At 30.6% G+C, this 23,058-nt stretch overlaps 1 protein-coding gene across 1 annotated transcript; it reads left to right on the top strand.

Moving 5' to 3' along the window:
• The first annotated feature begins 3,109 nt into the window (after positions 1 to 3,109).
• On the top strand, positions 3,110 to 11,654 carry LOC113861005. Its single transcript, XM_027493600.1, has 11 exons — positions 3,110 to 3,437; positions 4,263 to 4,325; positions 4,415 to 4,506; positions 5,312 to 6,136; positions 6,272 to 6,371; positions 6,461 to 6,607; positions 6,707 to 7,492; positions 7,622 to 9,850; positions 9,925 to 9,997; positions 10,615 to 10,763; positions 10,831 to 11,654. Exons 1-11 carry the CDS (start codon positions 3,362 to 3,364, stop codon positions 11,160 to 11,162), a joined length of 4,872 nt encoding a protein of 1,623 aa, XP_027349401.1. The 5' UTR covers positions 3,110 to 3,361; the 3' UTR covers positions 11,163 to 11,654.
• Positions 11,655 to 23,058: the final 11,404 nt, after the last annotated feature.

Here is a 23,058-nt window from a genome sequence, read left to right on the forward strand (position 1 = left end):
ATTCTCAATTTTATATGGATTGTAGCATATGGAAGGAGCTAAATGATAGTGTCATAATTGCTATAGATTCTCCTCCTAATATAGATATAAGTTTCTATTTGTTCTCTTAAAAAATAAAAAATATTATTGTTATTGATTGTTTGCATGATGGGATAAGAAAATAGATTTAGATTGTAAGAATGTCTTAACCATTGTTGAGGTAAATTATAGTAATTGCCAACTCAAAGGTGCTTATGACTTTCAAGTATAGCATGATGATGAGAATAAGCATTAAGAGATCAAAATATCTTTGCTTAGTAAGCTTGTTAATTAGATCAAAAATATTTTTGAAACTAGTGGAAATTGTCGAGGAAATAACTAGACTTGAGCATTCTCTTGTAATCTATTTGGCTTCACTTTTGATCTATAGACTTGGTTATGTTAGGCAAGAAACTTTTATCTCAAATATTTTCAGTTTATTACTTGATAACCTTAAATACACTACCACTTATACTGCTTTAATTAGTGTTTATTTCTCCATTTAAAGAGCTAATAAGGTACTTGAACTTTATAAAACCATATGTAATAAATGATTTTGTCTTATGTTAGGTACTTGTTATGTACTTAGTGGCTGATTTGGAAAGAAATGGTAGATATACTAAAACATGACTTTATAGAAAATCAAATAAGAGTCTACATGCTACTAGTATTTCACATGAAATAATTAGTTGTTATGCCCATCACAATAAATTGTTTTGTTTACAACTATTATTCCTAATCCACATAAGCATTATTGTTCAATATATGGGGGTTGGATAATTTATTGTCTTAGATGTAACAAAAGATTTGAAGAAACTTGCTTTGTTTTTGGATGTAAATCCTAACTCAATGATTACCACCTCTTAGCCTATTGTTGTCTAAACTCTTCATCTTTATTCCTTCCCTCGTGCTCTCCATGTTTTATTTCTTAATAAATATTACTTATTAATTATTATTATTTATATATAATTATTTAGGTACTAACTTTTGATTATTTGGTACAATTGTTACAAAAGAGTGAGAACTTAGTTTGATATTATTATTATTATTTACTTAAATTGATTTTATTTTAGTTATCAAGCATCTTATAACATTTACTTTACTTTTGGAGGAGTAGAGTACAAGATATGAATAACTAAGTCACCTTGTTGTTTCAAAAGCAAACATATACCAACCACTCTGTGACATAAAAAATTATTTGAAGCTTAAAGTTCTCTACATCAACAACCATTCTTAATCCTTATTTTGAATTTGTGAATTTATTTTATTGCATTCATCAATTTATCCCCCCATAAACATAATCATATCCCAACTTGCTAGGAAGGTGCTAAGATTAGTTTAAGAAAACACTTCATTCTTTAAAAAAGCAAATAATGAACATTGCTTATTATTCAAAGCCAAAATTCTCAATAACTAAACATTAAGTATCAATGATAAATAAAATGATCTATGAGACCAAACAATTATAACTGTTACAATGAGCAGTTTTATGACAAATATGGAAACAAATGAATTCATAGTAACAAATTCAAGCTAAAGTAGCACATAAAGCATAAACCATAACTTGAAAAACATAATCCTCTGAATTATATCTAAAGCAAAATGTAAATCAATATGTACTTAAATTGGCACTATGCACTATTTACTTTCGAGATCACTTCAAATGCAAGATGACTCCTCCCCTATTCACCTTACAAAAGAAGATGATTTTATTGCTCATGACACATGAAGGGAATGTAATGTAATGTTATATATATATATATATATATATATATATATATGTATATATTTATTTATATTTATGTGTGTATGTATGTATGTGTATGTAAGAATGAGTAATATAAACGATAAAAAATAAAAGTATAATATATTTACATAGAGAATGATAAAAAATATTGACAATATGGTGGCAAGCCTAGTGACAACGATGGTACAAAATAAAAAGTGAGAATTAACATCTTCAAATATTACATGGAGACAATGAAGAAAATGTATAGTTAGCGTTTTATTTTAGAGATTGGTGAGTCAAGAATCAATATGTAGAGATTAATATGAAGAGAAGTACACATGAAATCACTCTTTAAAGATGTTGTCCACTTCATATAGTAGTTTTATGCTTAAACTAACATATTTAAAAAAGACTTTAGAGATTAGTTATATATTAACTATTCTTTAAGTAATGTTTAAATATTAGTTATATATAAACCACTCTCTAAGTATATTTTAAAGATTATTTATCTATTAATCGTCTCCAAGTAAGTTTTAGAGATCTAGTCTCCATTAACCTTCATAAATTAGTGATTTAAAAGATGAAAGAACGTCGTGTTATGATTAATTGTCAATAATCCTTCGTACCAAATGATTTCTTTTGTAGTTGTTTAGAAGCCTTAGGAGAGATCACCTCCATCTTGTATCTCCATCTCTTATTCATCACTTAAGTTTTAAAAATAAAGATATCTTTAATTTTTTTTAGAAAAATATTTCTTTAGAAAAATAAAAAAATAATTTCATATACCTTTTACTTTTATTGAATTTTTATTTTTTAAGAATTAATATTTTGACCACATAAAAATCATCAATAATATTTTTTATAAAAATTAATTAATATCTTAATAAATAAAAATTAAATTCAAATAAATAAAAATATAGGAAACCATAATAAATCACTTGTATCTTAAAAAACAAACCATAAAAATAAAATCTAAACAAGTGAAAATTGAGAATAAAATTTTACTTAAGGCAGTTTGATGAAATAAGTTAATTACTTTTTATTTTAAAAAATTTATAATGATTAATTATATTTTTGTTTTATTTAAAAATTTTAATTTAATAATCCTCGTAAGGTGTATAAATAACTTATTAATTTATAAAAATTATAAATAAATTTTACAAAAATGATAAATTATTTAGATAAACTGAATTAAATTATGTTTTAAACTCATCTCATTACATCCTTAATTAATTAATGAATTTTATTTTCAATTTGCTGTGCATTTGTGATAAAAACGAAAGGAAAAAATAAAATAAAAAATACAATAATATATGACTGTCTCGTGGTAGCTCCTGATGTTAACACACCATACTACACCACACCCTACCCTGAGCCCTCAAACCCTTACCTCATTCTCTCTCTCTTTCTCTCTCTCTCTCTCCTTCTAGTCTTCTCTCCTTCTTTCTATCCATCTTATACCCTGCAATTCGCAAACCCTACCCTCTCTCTCTCTCTATCTCTCCCTCTTTCGCATTCCATCCTTCTTTTCGCATTTTCCACCCTAATCTTCTTCTTCCGTTCCATTTTCGGATCTGCCCGTTTCGAATTCCCACAATCTCGAACTCGACAGCGATGGGCGACGGCAAGGTCAATCTCCCCGACGATCTCTTCTCTTCCAAGCCCTCTGATTCTCACTCATCTCTCAAAGGTGATTCGATTCATTTATTCATTCCACTTTCCATAGCTAAAATTATTCTAGGGCTTATTTTTGGGGTTCCTTGAAAGCCATGTTTGTTCGCGTCTTCATTGTTTCGCAATCATTGCTTGATCTCCTTGTCTGGATCCGTTGAATCTCAATCCGTGATTCGTTCTTCGTGTCAATTGCGTGTCCGACAGACATGCCTGTTCACGCTTGTGTGGCTCTGGATTTTGTTTTTTTTTTTTTTTTTTTGCTTTTTGTGTGTGTGTTTTTATTCGTTTTCTTTTTTAATATTGGGTTGACTTTGCTTTAGATTGAAGGTTGATCTATGTTTGCACCTTTTTTATTGTTCTCAGTTTTCTAACAATGCTTTAGTGAGTTTGATTTATGATTTATAAACTGTTATTTGCTGAAGAGTGGGGTTTTTCTATGGCTTTGTTTGGATGGATAGATGGACTGGAGTTCAGTTTGCTGTTCTTGTTAATCTGAATCTGGGAATTTCGTTTTTCTAAGACTTAAAGTATGCTGATTTGATTGTGTTGCTGGTGCTGTTGTTTTCTTCAGCGTGTTTGGCTGGGTGATTTGATTTACCTGTTGATTATTATGTTTTTCAAAAGTCTCTCGTGATATGTAATTGCACGTGGTGGTGGATACTGTAGATCTCGTCATTAAGCACTTTTGTTGTATGGATTTTATATGTTTTTCAGATACTACACTTTGTAGCTTATGAGAAAGCACTAAAACTGCCTTTTTCATATAAATATTTCTGACAACTTTTTAAACATACACCAATTTGAATCACGCCTGCTAATATTTGCATTTTGGTTGTGATAGATGAAGCATCTGGAGGACATGGCGGGGAGAAAGGGATTGCGGCACTACTTGATGATTCAAAAGGTATCCTGTTTATCTTTGTAAGTTAAAATTTAGTGGCCTTTTCTGCATAAATGGTGACTGTTGATTGATAAAACTTGTTTTACTTTCAGATCAAGTGTCATCTGACAGCAGCATACCCTTATCCCCACAGTGGCTTTATTCCAAACCTGTTGATGCGAGGCCAACTGCTAACCTGGTGGGGGTATGTAACGTTTGATGTTTTGATTGTGCTTGCATTATCAGATTCCTCCCCCCCCCCCCCCCCTCTTTGCATATGTTAGGGCTTTGTTACTATTTATTATTTTGGAAACTGGAGATTTTTTCATTTGAGGAGCTGGAGAGTTTAATGTGGCATTATTGTCCATGCAATCTTGTTTGATGCTTTTGATTTTACATGCTGGCAGTGATGATGTTGGAAACAGTGAGAGGGAGGTCTTTGGATCACTGACCCCTTCCTAAAAATTATTTGCACCCAGTACTACTGTTTTTAAGCTTAAAGCAGTGACAATACATTTTCTTGTTACCCTCTCTGAGTTTTAGTTGACTCCTTCAATTTTGAGTATTCTTCCAAAATTGTAAAATGTTTTTCTTGACAAAGCTGTCTCTTAAAAGCAAGGGGTTGTAGTTTAAACTATTAATGATGAATTAGGTGCCCAATTAGTATGGTAAGAGTTATTATGCATTTTTATTCTTAAAGAGTGAAGAGTTCCTAATACAATAGTGTAGCTAGTAGCTACAAAACAAGAAGATATATATCCTTGGGAGTTTAGTAGTAGTTTCTTTTGCCTATTCATTTCTATTTTGTTGATTTATCTCGCATTTGCTTTCTAAAAGTTGAATAATCATGCAGGTATATTTTTTTTTTCTTTCAAGGTTGAATTGGAGTGGTTCTTTAACTGTAAAGTTAAATAATATTTAATATTTTCTCTTTAACATCTGCAGCTTTTGCCTGGTCTTTGGAAAATGATAGGGTGATATCCATCTACTTGGGTTTTTTTTTTCCTCAGGTGAACTCTACTGATCCCATACTGAAAGACAGTTGGCGTTTGGAGGGGTCTCAGGACAAAAAAGACTGGAGGAGGACTGCTCCTGATGTTGACATAAGTCGCCGCTGGCGTGAAGAGGAGAGAGAAACAAGCTTGCTTGGGAGAAGGGATCGCCGAAAAGAAGATCGTCGTTTGGAGATTACTTCAACCTCGGAGAATAGATCCTTACCCTCTGATCGCTGGCATGAGAGCCGTGGTTCTGGCCATGACTCTCGAAGAGAGAATAAGTGGTCATCAAGATGGGGTCCTGAAGATAAAGAGAAGGATTCTCGAAGTGAGAAAAGAAATGATGTTGAGAAGGAAGATAGTCACACTGAAAAACAATCTTCTGGTGTTAGCAATCGCATGGGTTCTGATCGTGACACTGATTCTCGTGATAAATGGAGGCCACGACACAGATTGGAAGCTCAAGCTGCTGGTGTGGCCACATACCGTGCTGCACCTGGATTTGGTCTGGAGAAAGGACGTATAGAAGGCTGCAATGTACGATTTTCACCTGGAAGAGGAAGGGCAAATATCAATGGAAACTTGCAGATTGGAAGGCCTCCAATAGGTTCTAGTGTTGGATCTGCACTAATGGATAGGAATAAAACCATGTTGGGGAAGTCTAGCCTGGGTGTTGATTCATATTACTACCCTAGGGGCAAGATTCTTGACATATATCGCAAGCAAAAGGTTGATCCAAATTTTGATGGCATGCCTTCTGAGATGGAGCATGCATCACCGATAACTCAACTTGGTTCTGTTGAACCATTGGCATTTGTTGCTCCTGCTGCTGAGGAAGAGGTATGCAGCATAAAAGATGAAAAAACACCCGTATTTTGCCATATTGATTGATGTGATGTTTTGATCTCATGTATTCGTGAAGGGTAACTTGCTCTTCAATATTGATATTTATTCTGTTTTTCATCATTCTTTCAGGCTGTCCTTAAAGAAATATGGAAGGGAAAGGTTACTAATAGTGAAGTCTCAAGCTACTCTTTTAGAGGAAAGGATGGAGGGTCAAATGATGATATTTCAGGTGCATATTTTGGATGGATTTTTTAATTCATGTAAAACAGTCAGACTTTTTCTTCACCTCTTATTGTTTTCTTCCTTGGCTTATTTCAGGTCCTGATGTTACTAGTGAAGGAAAACAACCTTACATTGGAAGTGGTGCAAAGGTTATATCAGGAATTGATGTCTCAAATGATTCTGATCAAATTTTAATTGGTTCAGCATCAACTGCTGGTGGTTTATTGAGAAATATTGTTGAGGGTGAGAAATTACTATTTTTAATTCTAACTGTAAATCTGTCTAAAGATTTTTCATTTTCTTTTACTTTAATGATTGTATCCAAATTATCATATCCTTCAGAAGTTGCATCTTTTCAAGAAGGCAAGCAGAAACATATGCCAGCATTTGGTGTGCATGGGAGAAATGAGAGTTCTGGTGGCAACATTGGGGATGGAAGCATTCCTGGAAATAAAGTTGCTGAATCAGAATCTTTTGATTATCATCAGGGACACACTTCTACTTTTCAGGAACATGCTAATCGGGATGGTGTCGTCTCAATTGCTGCTTCTGAAATTAGTAGTAATCTGCCTGATAATTCTCGCTCTCTTTTTGATTTTTCATCTCTGCAGCAACCTCCAAGTATTGATCAACAAGACTTAAAAATTAATGAGAAGACATATTTGCCTGAAAGTGTTATTGCACTTGAGGAGTTGAGTTTGTGCTATCTTGACCCTCAAGGGGTAGTTCAAGGACCCTTTCTTGGAATTGACATAATTTTGTGGTTTGAACAAGGATTTTTTGGGATGGACTTACCTGTTCGTTTATCAGATGCTCCTGAAGGATCCCCATTTCAAGAACTTGGTGACATTATGCCTCATTTGAAAGTCAAATCGGGATTAGGTGCAGGAAGTAACCAGGTTATTCAATCAGAACCATCTGATGCCATTGGAAGGAATCTGAAAGTAGATGTACATACTTTTGACTATGACGGGTCTTCTGTTAGTGATGATCAACCTTGGTCTTCATCTCGACCTGATACTACCACAAGTGTTGGGATTCCTTCTCAAATACCTAATCAAAGTTATCACTCTGAAATCAAGTACTCTGATGACCAGTGCTTCAATAATATTGTTGCACATGATGAGGGTAAGTTACTTGCTTTCATGTTCTGCCATTGTCATGTCTTTCTACTATTATATTGCTTAACAATTTGTTTGATCATGTTTATGTATGCATTTGCTTCTACTTTTTATTTATATATATTTGTTTATGTAGATGTCACTTTATCAAAATTGGCTGGAAGCATCAATGAAAAACCTTTGATGAGGCCTGGGGATGTTAATGCTTCATATTCCCATCCTACTGGAAAACCTGTTGCGAATGAAATTGCAGTGAGTGATGTTCACAATAGTGAGGCTGATAAGTTGCACCCCTTTGGGTTATTGATGTCTGAACTCAGAGATGGTTCTCATTTAAGGCGTGCACAATCTTCCAATAGTTCTTTGAGATTGGGTGACCAGGGTCATTTTCTAGATCCATTAATTGATAGAGATGCTCCTTTTGCTGATCAAAGCACTGTTGGTGGCATTGTTAATCAGCCTTCTTTCAGGGAGACATGGACTGATGAATATGGAATAAATAGGCATTTTAATCCAAATCCACATGTAGGTTCGTTAGAAGATCAGTTCTTGTCCCATATGGGACCAAAATTTAATAATTTTGATGTGGCAGAGCATCTTATGTTGCAGAAGCTTCAGAAGGAAAGGCTTCAGCAGCAGAGTAATATTTCTAACCATTTCCCTGCTCATATTAATGGATCAGATTTAGAGAGATTTCCAGGTTTTGCCCATTCTCAAAACATGAAGTCCAACATCCAACAGATGATGCAGAATTCAGGACCAGACTTTGAACGAATTCTGGAACTTCAGATTCAACAACGCCAGCTTGAGCTTCAACAACAGCAAGAAATGCACCATCAACACTTACTTCAACAACAAATGAAACTTCAGCCCCAGCAACAGTCTCAAGTTCAGCAGTTACTTCTTGAACAGCTTATGCATCAGCAAATCCCTGATCCTAATTTTGGACAGACAAAACATGATATTTCTAGGGATAACCTGTTAGATCAGGTACAATTGAGGAGATATCTGCATGATTTGCAGCAGAATTCACATTCTTTAAGGCATCTTGATCCATCAATGGAACAGATTATTCAAGCAAATATGGGCCTCAATGCTGTCCAAGGAAGGCAGGCTGATTTGTCAGACCTCTTGTTGCAAGCAAGGCATGGAAATATATTGTCTTCTGAACAACAACTTCATTTTCAGCAAGATCAACTACAGGCACAGCAGATATCTTTGGCTCTTAGACAGAAGTTAGGGTTGGATGGAGAAAGGCATTTTGGTAGGTCATGGCCAATTAATGAAACTGGGCAGTTGGTAAGAAATCAAACTACCCATCAACTGGGTCATTCAACAGGATTTAATGTGTCAGATATCCACAAACAGCAGCAGAGGCTTGTGGCGCATGAGGAGCAATTAAATTATTTGGGAAGAAATCTTCCTGAGCAAAACCAGAGAGGGTTCTATGAGCCTAATTCTATGATGTTTGAGAGGTCTGCACCTATTTCTGTCCAAGGAAGGGAATTGCATGACCGTCGTCGCTATTTACTTCCAACTGATCAACTGGGTTCTTTATCCTCTCATCACCTGCAATCATCTGATGATCTTTTTGGTCACCACCCTGATGCATTCAAAAACTCACTCTCTGGCAACAATGGGCATGTGGAAAATAGCTGGATTGATCCTCGGGTGCAGCTACAACATCTTGAAGCTGCAAGGCAGAGAAGAGAGTTAGGGGATACTGTTACATCTGCAGATTTAAACTTATCTGCATCTGCTGGAGCTCATGAAGAGAGTTCAGCGCGAGGTTTTATGGACCTACTTCATCAAAAACTGGGTGTTCAATCCACACAACCATCAACTGTTGATAAATGGCATTCTCTTTCATCAAGAAATCTTGACAAATCTTGGCATGGTCCGGAGGCTAGTTCAATAATGCATCCTTTTGAACTTACACCAGATCAGCAAGTCCATCTGAGTGACCCATTTTTAGAAAGGGCTCAAAGTGCTAATTCCAATGCCCTAATGCACGATCATTTAACCAGCATGCATATTACTGATCAATACAACAATCTAGGGAATAGTGAAAGAATGCCTCTTCGGTCTAGATCTGGTGCATTACTTGAAGAGCAATCACTGTTATCTGCTAATAAGGACACTTTACATCCCAATTACAGAATTCCTTTTCAGATTGGTAAATCATCTATGGAGAAAGACGTACTTGAGTTGGAGACAAATAAGGGACAGAGGCATGAATTTATGGGCACAATGAACAATTTAGTTCCTGGGATGTCAGACATTTCAGAGCAAGTGGAAAGCATCATGAATCCCATGGAACTGCCCGCTATTACCCACAGTAGACATAGCTCACTAAGCAGTGCTGGTAAGATACTACCTGACTACTATATTTCATTGATGTGCTTGTATATGGTTGATATAATGAATAAGATGCTGCAGGTGGTGATGGTGGCTCATTTGGTCGTGACATGGGTTTGAATAATTCACGTGGAGATGAGGTTTCTGGTGACAGGTAATTTTTTTTCACACTTTGCTTTTTGGACTAAAATTAATTTGGTTATTTGGGTTTTAGAATTTTCCTTGAATTTTTTGATCGGACTGCTGGGTTTGTTAAGAATTGCATTACACATCTGTTGAGCTCAAATTTCTATATGCTGCATTAATTTTTTTAATATATTCTTGTTTCTCATTTAGTGATAGGTTTTGCATAAGATTGTAGTTTGGATAGCCTACGATCTTTCTATGTTGTGAACACAAATTTTCCATAGTTGAAGTTTGCAGATAGTCGTTGTAGACTTTCTGAATGCACCTGTGAAGAATTTCACTGATTAAATTTATCTTAAAACTGATGCAATTAACTAACTACTCTTCCAAAGGGATGGAAATGGGTTGGGACTACATTTGTACAGGTAGTAGTAGCAGAAGAATCACTTAAAAAAAAGATAGCCATTTAAAGTTGACACATTTGATCGAATTATTGCCTACATAATGAGTAATTATCGTAAAAAAAAATGTGTTGATGTATCCACTGTTCATATATCGGTCTATATACTGTGTATGCATAAATGGTTGAGTTGATGTATATTGACTGATTATTAAACTTGAGGTTTGATTGTCTTTTGTTGACAGGATACCTCCTTCAACAAAAGGGTTTGATAATGCATTCCATAAGCGCCCCCATGTATCTCGGGTTTTATCTTCCCCAGATGTTCAGTCAGACCAACCATCTGTACCTCATGTCAATCAAAATAATTTAATAAATCTCACATCCAGTGAAGGTATGTGATCTTTTAATTTAGCTTTTCTTTCACATCTCTGCAGTGAGTGAAATATAAGATCTGGCAGGGAGACGAGAATCAGCTGGAAATTTGTCAATTAGCAGCATGACCGATGCTCAGGCTTCTGGGAAAAAGGAGGTTCGATTTAGGTCGTCTTCATTCAGTGAAGGTGCTGTGTCAGAGACGTCATTTATGGACATGCTAAAAAAGCCCGTTCTTCCTGAGGTGGACTCACATGCAACTAGTGGAGCCGGTAATGAGACATCTGATGCCACGCAAGCAGGGCGAAGTGGGAAAAAGAAAGGGAAGAAAGGGAAACAGATAGATCCTTCTCTTCTTGGTTTCAAGGTCTCCAGCAACCGGATCATGATGGGTGAGATTCAACGCCCTGAAGATTGATAGATACTTGTAGATTAGCTGTAAAATTTTTTGCAAATCTATTTTTTTTTTAATATCTTTTTTGGGGGGAAGGGATATTGTGTACAGTCCACTAGAGCATAGCTATGATCCATCAATACATCTGTTTTTTGCGATAGGTGTAATAGATTTACTTTTTGAAAGCCCTTTTGGCGTTGACGAGTGTGTACAGTCTCACTGATGAGTGTATATACGAGGAAGCTATGCGTATTATCATATGGATGGTTCAACGATTTTTATGGGACAGAATAGAAGCAAAGAGAATTAATATTATCATGGTTTTGGTTACTGTGGATTCTATAGGGTAGTGGGTAGCTATGATGTTCAGGTGGAGTAGAAATGTAAGAGTAGTAATGAATGATGATGGCCATGTGTACCCATATATTAGGAAATTAGGTGTATTCAAGACATGCCCTATCTCACTATTTTGGGCCTGATCCGAAATTAATTTTGATGAATTTTGGTTTTAAGAATTAGACTTGATGTGGTTTTTAAAAATATTTATAAGAAATGTTTTTTTTTTTTTTTTAATTCTACGATTTAGGTTCAATAAATTAGGTTAACTCTTTTAACATTATGAAGTTTTGATTGAATATTGGTTCAAGTAAAATGTTCTATCAAGGTTTTGGGTTATATATATATATATATATATAATATTTTTTCCTGAACTCTAAATTTAATGTCTATAGTGAAACTGTTAATTTATTAAGCTTGACACTCGAGTCTTAATTTTTCTTGTATATCCATATTCATACATTTGTGCACGTGCATGACTCGATGATTTTTGAAACTTTTTCCAAAAATCATTTTTGTCAAACAAGTTTATGACTATATTAAAAAAAAATTACATTTATAGGCAAGAGTTGCTTGTATTTGTAGGCTTCGTATAATTATCAATAAAAAATTAATAAACTTATCGACTAGTTTAGCATTCCAGTGTAATTGAAAAAATAAAATTTTATCAAAGTTATTTAACATATAATTAATCGTGCCAAAGTTCATCACAGATCAATAATAGGAATAAATACAAAACTAAATATAATGATTTATTTTTTTCAATAAAAAGTCAATTCAAACAAACTTTAGAAGTAACAAAATATTCAACAAGGGTATAATCAATTAAGTCATATGATAAATAGCCATAGGTAATATTAGTGATTCGGTGAATTTCATAAATATAAATGAATGTATACACTTAAATCAAATAATATAATTTTAAAAAGAAAAATCCTATCACATATAAGACATATAGAAGTATATTTTTTACTTAGATATTTACTCTATCTCTTATCTTGAGCTTATTAGCTACTTGTTTGATGTCTCCACTATTTGAATCACACAATGGAACATTCTTAAAGTAAGTGAAATACCAAGTAAAATACTCCAATTTCTTACAAATACAATACACAAGCACTTTCTCTATACATATTTCAGTTTTATGAGCTCTACAACATTTAGTGTATCATTTGGGAGTTGATGCTTATTTGTACCCCTTCTATTGTTCTTGAGATCTTTGTCTTTTGTTTCTCTAAAAATAAGATATCTCTTCTTAGTTAGTGGCATACTACTACTAGAACTATGATGTCTATAGGTTTTAGTCATATTTATCATTAAGTCTTTCAAATTGAAAATTTACAGAAAATATCTAATCTCTATAGGTACTATCTTCTCCTTAATTCTTTGTCTTAACTTATCTACAAATTTATATATTTTCATTTTTCATTGGGTGTAGTTATATATCTAGAATATTTAAGAAAAGCCTCAAAGCAGATTGCATATTCTCCCACATTTTATTTTAGTTGCATAAACTTCGTTTTGTAGACGTTTTCTAAAAATTATTTGTTGAACATATTTAGGTTATTTTTACACTCTCAACTTGTGACAATATTTGAGTCTGTTAAGAAAGAAGGAAAAAAGAAAAAGTATTGATTGAATCTATATTTCAACTACACAACAAATCATATGTTTATATTAATGATAACAATAATTATAGGATACTCAATTATCTAATTAATATAATTATAAAGATAAATTTACTTTATTACAATAAATACATATATTTAACACCCCCTCATGTTGGAGCATTTAGATCATTGATCCCTGTGAGTCAAAATAATAAAAACCTAATTATTATAACATGAGGCAAACAACCATAATCGTCTCTTAAAAATCATCAAAGTATCAAAGTAGTTTATCAAATAAAAATTTAAACGAAAAAATTTAATAAAATCAATAGAGCAAAATTTAAAATGAGAGGAGGTAATCAATTAATTAAATTAAAATTATGAGCGCAATTAACATGAAGAAAAAGACAGATTAAGAATTATCAAATCCCAAATGCGTGTAATTCTTATTATCATAATATTTAAAGATTTTAATCTGCGTTTGAGCAATTACCCAATCCAGTTATTAATTCAATCGAATAACCTAATTAAATCAGATTATAAATTAAATTAAAATATCATTTAACCTAATCCGAATTAATTATCAAATCAGAATATCAATTGAATTCTAATCAAAGAAAAGTTAATTACAATTGCAACACACAAATATGAGATTAGAGAAAAAGATAACAAATTTAGAGTAATTTGTCAAAAACTTAAATCAGATTTACATCATCTAGATTCTACAGATTAAACGAGAGATTTAATCTTCCATCAAAGCACTTAATCCAAGCAAGAATGAAAGGAAGATGAGAGAATTAAAAACAAAAATTCTTATTAAAGATCAAATATAAAAAATTCAAAGTGTCTAATTGTGCCATAATTCATAGCCTTATTAATTTATTTATAAGTTCTGATTAGAATAAACTAAATAGTCAAAATTAGGGTCTCAATTATATCTAAAAGCACAAATACAATTATTAAATAATAATGGTTCAAATGTAATCCTGCATACAAGATTAAGGAAATTTGTCTTAACTTCAAAAAATCATAAAAAATCAAAAACAACTCCAAATCTAGTGATCTATATATGCATTTTGAAGCCCTGGAAGTGTAGAATCCAATGCAACTAGAATAAGTAAAAGATCTCTGTAGAAAAAGTTATAGACAAAAGAGTAGTCAAGAGGTCAAAATAAACAAAAGTACGAAATTAAAACATTTATTTGTAACAAGTCTAATTTATTCAAATAATTAGAAAATGGTAAAAACTCTAAAAATAAAACATATAAAAAGTGTTTATAAATCAAAATAAAACTATAAATGTCAACATAAAATATGTTATATCAATCGTATGCATTAATCTTTTCACAAATATAACTAATATGAGAACCTCTCAATGATTTAGTAAAGACATTTGCCAATTGATCATTCGCATTGCAAAACTAGTAGTGATGTCTTTGCATAGTTTTTTTTTTTCTCCAATGAAGTGACAATCTATCTCAATATGCTTTGTTCTTTTATAGAACAATGTATTTGAAGCAATGTGCAAGGATATCCGATTATCACAAACAAGTGTTATTTTTTATAATCTTAGTTCTTTGAGCAATTTTTTCAACCAGATAAGTGTATGTAGCTAAGGCTATATGACTCAATATTTTGTTTTTGCACTTGAATGAGCATTTACACTTTATTTTTTATTCTTTCATGAGATCAAACTACTGCCAATAAGAACACATATAACTAGTCAAGTGTGACTCTTACCTTTTATACAAGAGTCCTTTTCCTGGAGTCCCTTTGATGTATTTTAAAAATGTGAATTATCGCATCCCAATTTCCTTTATAAGAAGAGTTAAGAAATTGTCTTACCATACTAACTGCAAAAGTGATAATTATACAAATGATAGTGAGATAATTTAGTTTTTTAAAAAACCTACAACATTTCTCTAGATTAGAAGGAGACTCTCTCTTACTTGGTAAAAGTTTTGAATAGGATCCATAGGAGTGTCTACAGGCTTGACACCCATCAATTCAACTTCCTTTAAAATATCCAACGTGTACTTCCTCTAAGAAATCACAATGTCATTCTTAGATTGTCACTTTTATTCCTAAGAAATATTGAAGTTGCCAAAATTTTTTGTTTGGAAATGTGGACATAAATAATACTTCATTTTTGTAATATCATAGTGATAGTTACCAGTAATAATAATGTTGTCGACATAAATAACTAAATAAATGCATCATGAGGCTAAATGACAAAAGAAAATTGAATGATTAACTTCACTTCAAGTCATTCTAAATTCTTGTATTACAATATTGAAGTAACAAAATCATACCCTAGGAGATTGTTTACGTTTAAAGATTTTTATTGATCATAGACTAATTTAGAAGACTCCTCTTGAGTAACAAATCCAAGAGATTGCTCCATATATACTTCTTCTAAGAGATCACCATGGAGAAAGGTATTCTTGATATCAACCTGGTAAAGGGGCTAATGACAGATTGCAGAATGGACAAGAATAGGTGACAAAGGTAATTTTAGCTACTGGAAAAAATGTATCACCATAATTTAAGACAGACTTTGGTATAACCTTTAATTACTAGACAAGCCTTAAGATAATCAATACGGCTATCAGGGCCAACCTTGATGGTGTAAATTCATCTACATCTGACCTTAGACTTTTTCGAAGGAAAAAGGACAAAGTTCTCAGTATCACTGGTCTTAAGTACATACATTCATTGATCATAGCTTGTTGCCAACCAAGATAAAAGAGAGCATCACTTGTATTTTTAGGAATAGAAATAGAAGACAACGAGTTAAGACAAGTATAATAGGAAAAGGAAAAATAATGATATGTTAAAGCAACATAATGAAGAGAGAAATTGCAAGTGAAGTGTATACCTTTTCGAAGAGCAATAATAAGATCATACTTGAGAGCAAGGTTAGAGGAGGTGGAGAAGTTGGCGTTGTAGGTAAATTAGTAAGGGGAGCATCATTGGCAAATGGTGGCAAAGAGTAATGCTTTTGTCTGTGATAAACTTGCAAATGACACTAAAGAGGACTATCTAGAAGAGATGATGTTTCTGGTGGTTGAAAAATAACAAGAACGTGAGGTAGAAATGATTGAAGTGTGACATACTCAGATTCAAAAGGTGAAGAAGAAGTAGAAGACCTAAAAAATGAAATCGACTCAAAAAAGGTAACATCAGCCAAGATGAGATAATGATTAAGAGTCAGAGAATAATATTTGTAACCTTTTTGAGATCGAGTGTAACTAAGAAAGACTAATTTGTAAGTACGAGTAAAGAGCTTGTCAATTCTTCGACTAATTTTATGAATAAAACAAATGGATCCAAAGACACAAAGAGGAAGAGGATGTAAAGATTGATGAGTAAACATGACAGTGTGTGGTACTTGATTGTTAAGGACAAAAGAAGACATTCAATTAATAAGGTAGTAAGTTGTAAGGACAACATCATCCAAAAAATGATAAGGAATATTGCCATGAAAAAGAAGAGTATAATTAGTACCAATAAGGTGTCTATTTTTTCTTATAGCAATTTTATTTTGTTGAGAGGTATCTAATACAAGAATCTTATGAAAAATAGCATTAGATGACATACAATTTTGAAAGTATGGACAAATACACAAGTATTATCACTATGGAAAGTGTGAATAAGAACATCAAATTAATTTTTAATTTTATGATAAAAAGATTGAAATATATAAAATGATTCTAATTGATTTTTCAATAAATATAACCAAGTATAATAAGAATAGTTATCAATAAAGGTAACAAAATATTCAATCCTAAGGTAGACATAGTATAACTTGGACTCCAAACATCAGATTGAACCAAACTAAAGAGAGATAAAGCTCAACAATTAATACAACATGAAAAGAAATTACAAATATGTTTGTCTAATTAACATGACTCATTAGATAAAATGGATAGTTTAGAGACATCTAATATCATTTGCTATAATTTTTGAAGACTAGGATAACTTAACTAAGCACAAACCAGAAGAGGAAAGTCCATCACCAAACTCATATAAGCAAAGGGATATAGATGATAAATTCATTGTAACTTTAATCCAGCATCAATCATCTGTCCTTAACATTTAGAAAAATAAAGCCTTTAGTAAAAGATATAATACAATTAAGAGAACCAGTTAGATAACAAATTAAAGGGAGACTGAGGAACATAAAGAACATTATTAATGAAATGTGATGTAATAAAATGAATAATAACAGGACCTTGAGATTGTATTTGAGACTTATTAATCATAGTGACTAATGGTAAATAACCAAAAGTAGAAAGAAAAGAGAAAATAAACTTGTTACCAATGATGTCATTAGTTGCCCCAAAATCAGAATTCATAAGGCAGGAGAAGGAGAATGAGAGATATTGATGAAAGAATTATCAGTGTGTGCAATAAAAGGTAGTGAAACTAAAGGCCTGATGCTCCTTGTACCATTGTAGGTGAGAGAAAGAGTAGAAGTTGAGGACATAACTAGAGCCATAAGCTCAGAAAGGGCAAATGAAGTTGCATGAGCTATGTGACAACATAGAAGCAAGAGAAACAAGCATGAACAATGTCAAAAATGTCAAACAATAACTAAAGGAAACAAAATATCATTAACATGTTAATTAATAATCATGCGTCTTGTAATTCTAACTACCTAAAATATTATCTTAATCAATCAATTATATATCTACACTAACTAACAAAGTAAATACAATGAAAAATATATTGATTTCATATTCTGCTTAACTAAGACTTAACCTTCTTAAATACTAATAAAGTATTAGAAATCATCTACATGAATATGATAACAAAACTTTAAGGATTTTCAAAATGCTTATGCAATAAAGTATTGATTTCATATTCTGCTTAACTAAGACTTAACCTTCTTAGATACCAATAAAGTATTAGAAATCATCTACATGAATATGATAACAAAACTTTAAGGATTTTCAAAATGCTTATTCAATAAAGCATTCAATAATATCAAAAGGATTTTAAAATTACCTTGTTAAGACATACAAGGCAATGATAATCATATTTCTACAACTATTCATACAATCACTCTCTCTAGAACACTTTCATTGACACTATGTTAGTAGGTGAAAAAAGATAGTATTGTCACTACGCTACTAAGTAGGATTTTGTATATGATGCCTTGATTATAATTAAAAAAAACATAATAAATGTGAATAAATGGATGAACTTATTCCTTATTAGTATTGTTCAATCAAGTAATAATTCCAGTTTAACAAAAATTTAATTTTTCTTATAGATTTGTTTTGTGTGCAATCTTATAGATTCTAATATTTTGTTATGATATTAAATATAAATCAATTATAGTTAATACCATAAATAGTAAGTGACATCTAGGAATATCTATTATTTAAACATAAAAAATATTATCACTTGTTTGTGTGATAATTTATTTACTATATGATTGGTTTCTTTATCCAGATATTTAATTGAACATTAGATATGAAGTGATATTGTGCATGGTTTAAATATATTTCTTTAATACCTAAACATACTTTTGCAAAATAAATATAGCATATTTATCTTACTAAATATGAATATGACTATAGAATTTAAAGTTTGAATTTGTCAAAAAACTTATAGATAAATACTCTTGTTATATAAAAGAAATCTTTTATTTATATAAGTGACATTTCTCTGTATGATTTATTTTATATTTAACATTTAACTTGTAATCACTTTATTACATGTGACATTTGATAGGATTAAAACATAAAATTTTTATGTAAAAATCATATTAACTTTAAGTTAAAGGACAATATATATTGTTATCACATTGAGAACCATATGTCATTTGTGCAATGATTCATGTAATGTTTCAATAGTGACTCAATCTAATACATATTTATTCTTAATTTGTAATTTTGTAGAAATTTGATATTTCATATTTGTGTTTTATGAGATTCAATCATTAGTTCACTCCTACACTAGTCTTAACTTATTATATTATCTTGAAATTAATAATTAATTAGAGATATTTTAAAAATAGTACTAAGTAAGATCTCAAGATTAATTCATCCGCTTGATATCATATATTTATATTCACTATTTTAAGAATAATATTGTCTCTTTAAAAAAATGTATAAAATGTATGTATTTATTTTGAATAAATAATCAAAATACAAAATATATGTTCAAAACATAAAATCTCTTAATACATATATTAATCTAAAGTGTGATCTTACATCTATTATCCAAAATCAAAAGTGTATAAAAGACAACTAAATATATGTACACAAAAGATCTACTCCATTTATTTGTAAATACAATCTATAAGGTAAAAATACTATCCAAAATTCTCAAATACATTATAAATTTATTAATTACTATTCAACGTAAAAATACAAATACTATACAAAATCACCCTAATTAAAGAACTTAGGTTGATAGTACCTGATTATAAATTCAAGAAATTGACCTATTAGAGTATAATTTGGAATAAATAAAGTGTATTTATAATAATCTTATTTTCTTCTAGAATATGTTTATAAGAAAAGTTTTCATAAGCAAAATAACCATGTTAGACTATATACTAAGAGGTTTGATAAACTTTCATTCTTTTACTTTATCTACCATATTTTAGTTTATTTTTTTATTAGAATTGTAATTTTACCTTTTAAATTAATTAATTTTTTTAATTTTATTGTAAGAAGTGGTAGCAATATAACTTCGTTAAAAATGATGAGATCATGAAGAAAAGTTGTTGAATGAGAAAAAACAGTAGATTCTTAATATGAATTTTAAATTTAAAATATAAATTTGAATCTAAAATTTAAATTTAACAATAAAATATTGTATCTTTTTCTATAGATAAGTTATATCATTTTAGAAATCAAATCATTATCTTTTTGAATTACTATAGATAGAGAGCCTTACACTGGACCAATCCCTTTCTCTATCTTCTTTTTTTAGCATATTAGTTAAGAGAGCTTTTTTTTCTTATTATTTTTAATATAGATGTTTTGTGTTTAGTTAACCTTCATTTTCATTTTTATTACACTGTGTAACTAAATACCTTTTGCCATGGGACTAAGGTGGATTATTGTTATGTAACTCTTTATAAATCTCAATTTGATTTTATGATGTTGATGTTATTTGTTAATTATAATTATTTTTTATGTTATTATTATTCTTAAATTGACCACTAAAGAGTAAATTATAATTAATCAATTAATAAATGATAATACTATTAATAGGTTAACAAAACTAAAAGGTAGCTTGAGTTTAAGAGTTAAGTCAACTAATAATTTATCTGAACTTCCAATCAAACAACCGAGCTTAACAAATATGATATTTATTAATGCTCTTATTTATCTTTTACTTTCTATAATTATTAGAGTAACATATCAAGAAGAAGATAGTCATTATTACATAATCATTGGATAGTGGTGACAATTGATTAGATTATTGGTAATTGTTTTAACAAAATTGAATAAAATTGAATTGAAAAACATATAGGTAGTAAAAAAGAAAACCAAAGCATCAAACTTTCATCCATTTAAATTAAATTTGTGATTTCTCTACTTTTTGTTTTCTTTTTAACTTTTCTTAATTATTTTTCAATTCAAATATCCTCATCAATCGCATTTTTTAACATTTAAGAAACATTAATAATAAGTGTTTGTGATTATAAGTAACGATAATGGGAGGGTCTAAAATGCTCTCTTTTATTATAATTAAAGAGTATATTTTCATATTAATTGAAAACTTTTTAAAGAGTTAAAAATTTGCAAAAATATTATTTGAGAAGAGGATTTTGAATAGAAGGGAAGGACAAAATTTTTGTTTTAAATAAATATTTTTAAAATTAATATGTTTCAAAATGAAAAGATATAAATTAATATATTAACATAAAATAAATATATTAATCATGCATTTATCAATGATATATAATTCTCTTAATTTAAAATTAAAAAATATGTCCTCTTCTCTATTCCCTTTTAAAATCTCTCTCCTAAACATATCCTAAAAATCATGTTTTAAAGTATAAAAATAAGTGGTCTATGAGTTCATCTACTTTGTAAAACAAATAAATAGAAAATGAATTTTTAATCCATGTTTAAAAGAAATAAGTGTGACAATTAGGTTTAACTAAAATGATGCATGACAAATAAAATATTTAATATACAAGAATTTATAAATAATAATTTCTAATGATAGTAAGTAGAATAATTAGTAAAAAAAAAAAAAATACATAAATGCAATTTATTTATAAGAGACTAGTTTCAAAACTCATATTAATGAGTTACAAAATAATTGAAAGAGTAACCAAAAGACATGTTTTAGTGGCAACAAAATACCTAAGTTAATATCATGGTTTACCATATGTATCAACATATGTACATAATCAACAAACATCTAAAATACTTGACCATGATAATGGTTTATGCAAGTCAATTTAATACTGTAACACCCTCAATTTTATTACTTTTATATGAAAAAATAATAATTTTGGTATTGGGTTTCTCGCTCAAGCGAGACAAAGTTTTCTAAAAGAAGGTGTTTTGGAGTATTCTTGCCCAGGCGAGATGAATCTCGTTCAAGTAAGAAAGGATAAAGTTGTCTCAACCATCCTCTCGTCCAGGCGAGAAGAGATCTCACTCAAACAAGGAACAACTCGCCCAAACGAGATAGAACTCACTCAGGCGAGGAGTCGCAAGAAAATAGGGAGTTCTCTACCTATTTTCACTCAAGCGAGAATGCAAGAGTTTGGAGGGGTATTTAAGAAACCTCAATCCTAAAAATATTCATTTCTCACCAAATAGCCTTCCCTCTCAGTTTTTCTCTATTCTCTCACCTTCCCCTCTTAGAGAAAATTCTCCTAAACCTCGAATCTCTTCTAGATCCGAACTCGAACATCAATTCTATTTTGATCCAAGTAAGTTTCTTGGAGCCCAGATCTTTAAATTCATTCTTATTTCTCAGTTTTTCCTTAATTTAAAGTGTTACGCTTTGTAATACTCAAGAAAATCTTGATCTGTAAGACGATATCCTCCATCAGGAACATTGTACCTCTCTCTTGAATCTCTAAAAAAATCCGTCTAAGAAACCAATTTTCAAGGAAGGGGAGTTGATCTCGAACCCTAAATCTTGTTTATCTAATTTAACTTAGAAAAATCAACTACTTGATTCTAAATAACAAAACTACAAGATTTTTCCTTAAAATCATGGTGTAGAAAACAAATTTTTGGGTGAGAAAACCCTATTTTAAACCCTAACTCTTTTATTTTTATTTTGTGTAATAGAACCCTAATAATTCTTAAGATTTTAGTGTTAAAAATGAAATTTTGAGTATGAGAAACCGATATTATTTCAAAGATTATCTCGATAAAATTTAATAGTAAAAAGTATAAGTAACTAAGTTTCTAAGAAATTTTTAAGATTTTACTATTATTTGGGTATTGAATTATTATTTTACATGATATATGTATTAGAAGATACTGAACTTTAGGATAGGTGAGTTTATTAATATTGAGAAAGTGTGTGTATTGAATTATATAATTGGTCTGAGTCCAAAGGCTGACTTTCGACACATTGTATTGATCTAAATGGTGTGAAATTGATTGATGATCTTTCTGTATTAGATGATATAATAAATATGAATGTTGTATGATAGCTAAGGTATGTTGTAATTCGTAGATTCATATTATTGATGAAAAATGTTTGAATGTCCTTGGATGGAGAAAAAGTATTATGTACAAAAGTGAATAATATAACATCACCATAGAATTTTCAAATGCATAATTATAATATGTGAGTCATAACCAATTGATAGGTGTGATTATGATACATGTATTGTAATACATCTAAATGAGTACTTATAATATATGTATTATAGTACATTGATTTATATAATCATAACTCACATATTATGACACGCTGATCTATGAATAGTATGTAAAAATGAAATGAGAAATGTTGAAAATAAGTATAGA

This window comes from Abrus precatorius, unplaced genomic scaffold (assembly GCF_003935025.1).
Source record: "Abrus precatorius isolate BTA unplaced genomic scaffold, Abrus_2018 Scaffold3, whole genome shotgun sequence".
NCBI classification, from domain to species: Eukaryota; Viridiplantae; Streptophyta; class Magnoliopsida; order Fabales; family Fabaceae; genus Abrus; species Abrus precatorius.

Bases quoted from the DNA above. Each gene is read 5' to 3' on its own strand.
- LOC113861005 (XM_027493600.1), top strand. From the start codon at position 3,362: ATGGGCGACGGCAAGGTCAATCTCCCCGACGATCTCTTCTCTTCCAAG. The intron at 4,507-5,311 runs GTATGTAACGTT...TTTTTTCCTCAG, and splicing joins CAACTGCTAACCTGGTGGGG to GTGAACTCTACTGATCCCAT. The intron at 9,851-9,924 runs GTAAGATACTAC...AAGATGCTGCAG, and splicing joins TAGCTCACTAAGCAGTGCTG to GTGGTGATGGTGGCTCATTT.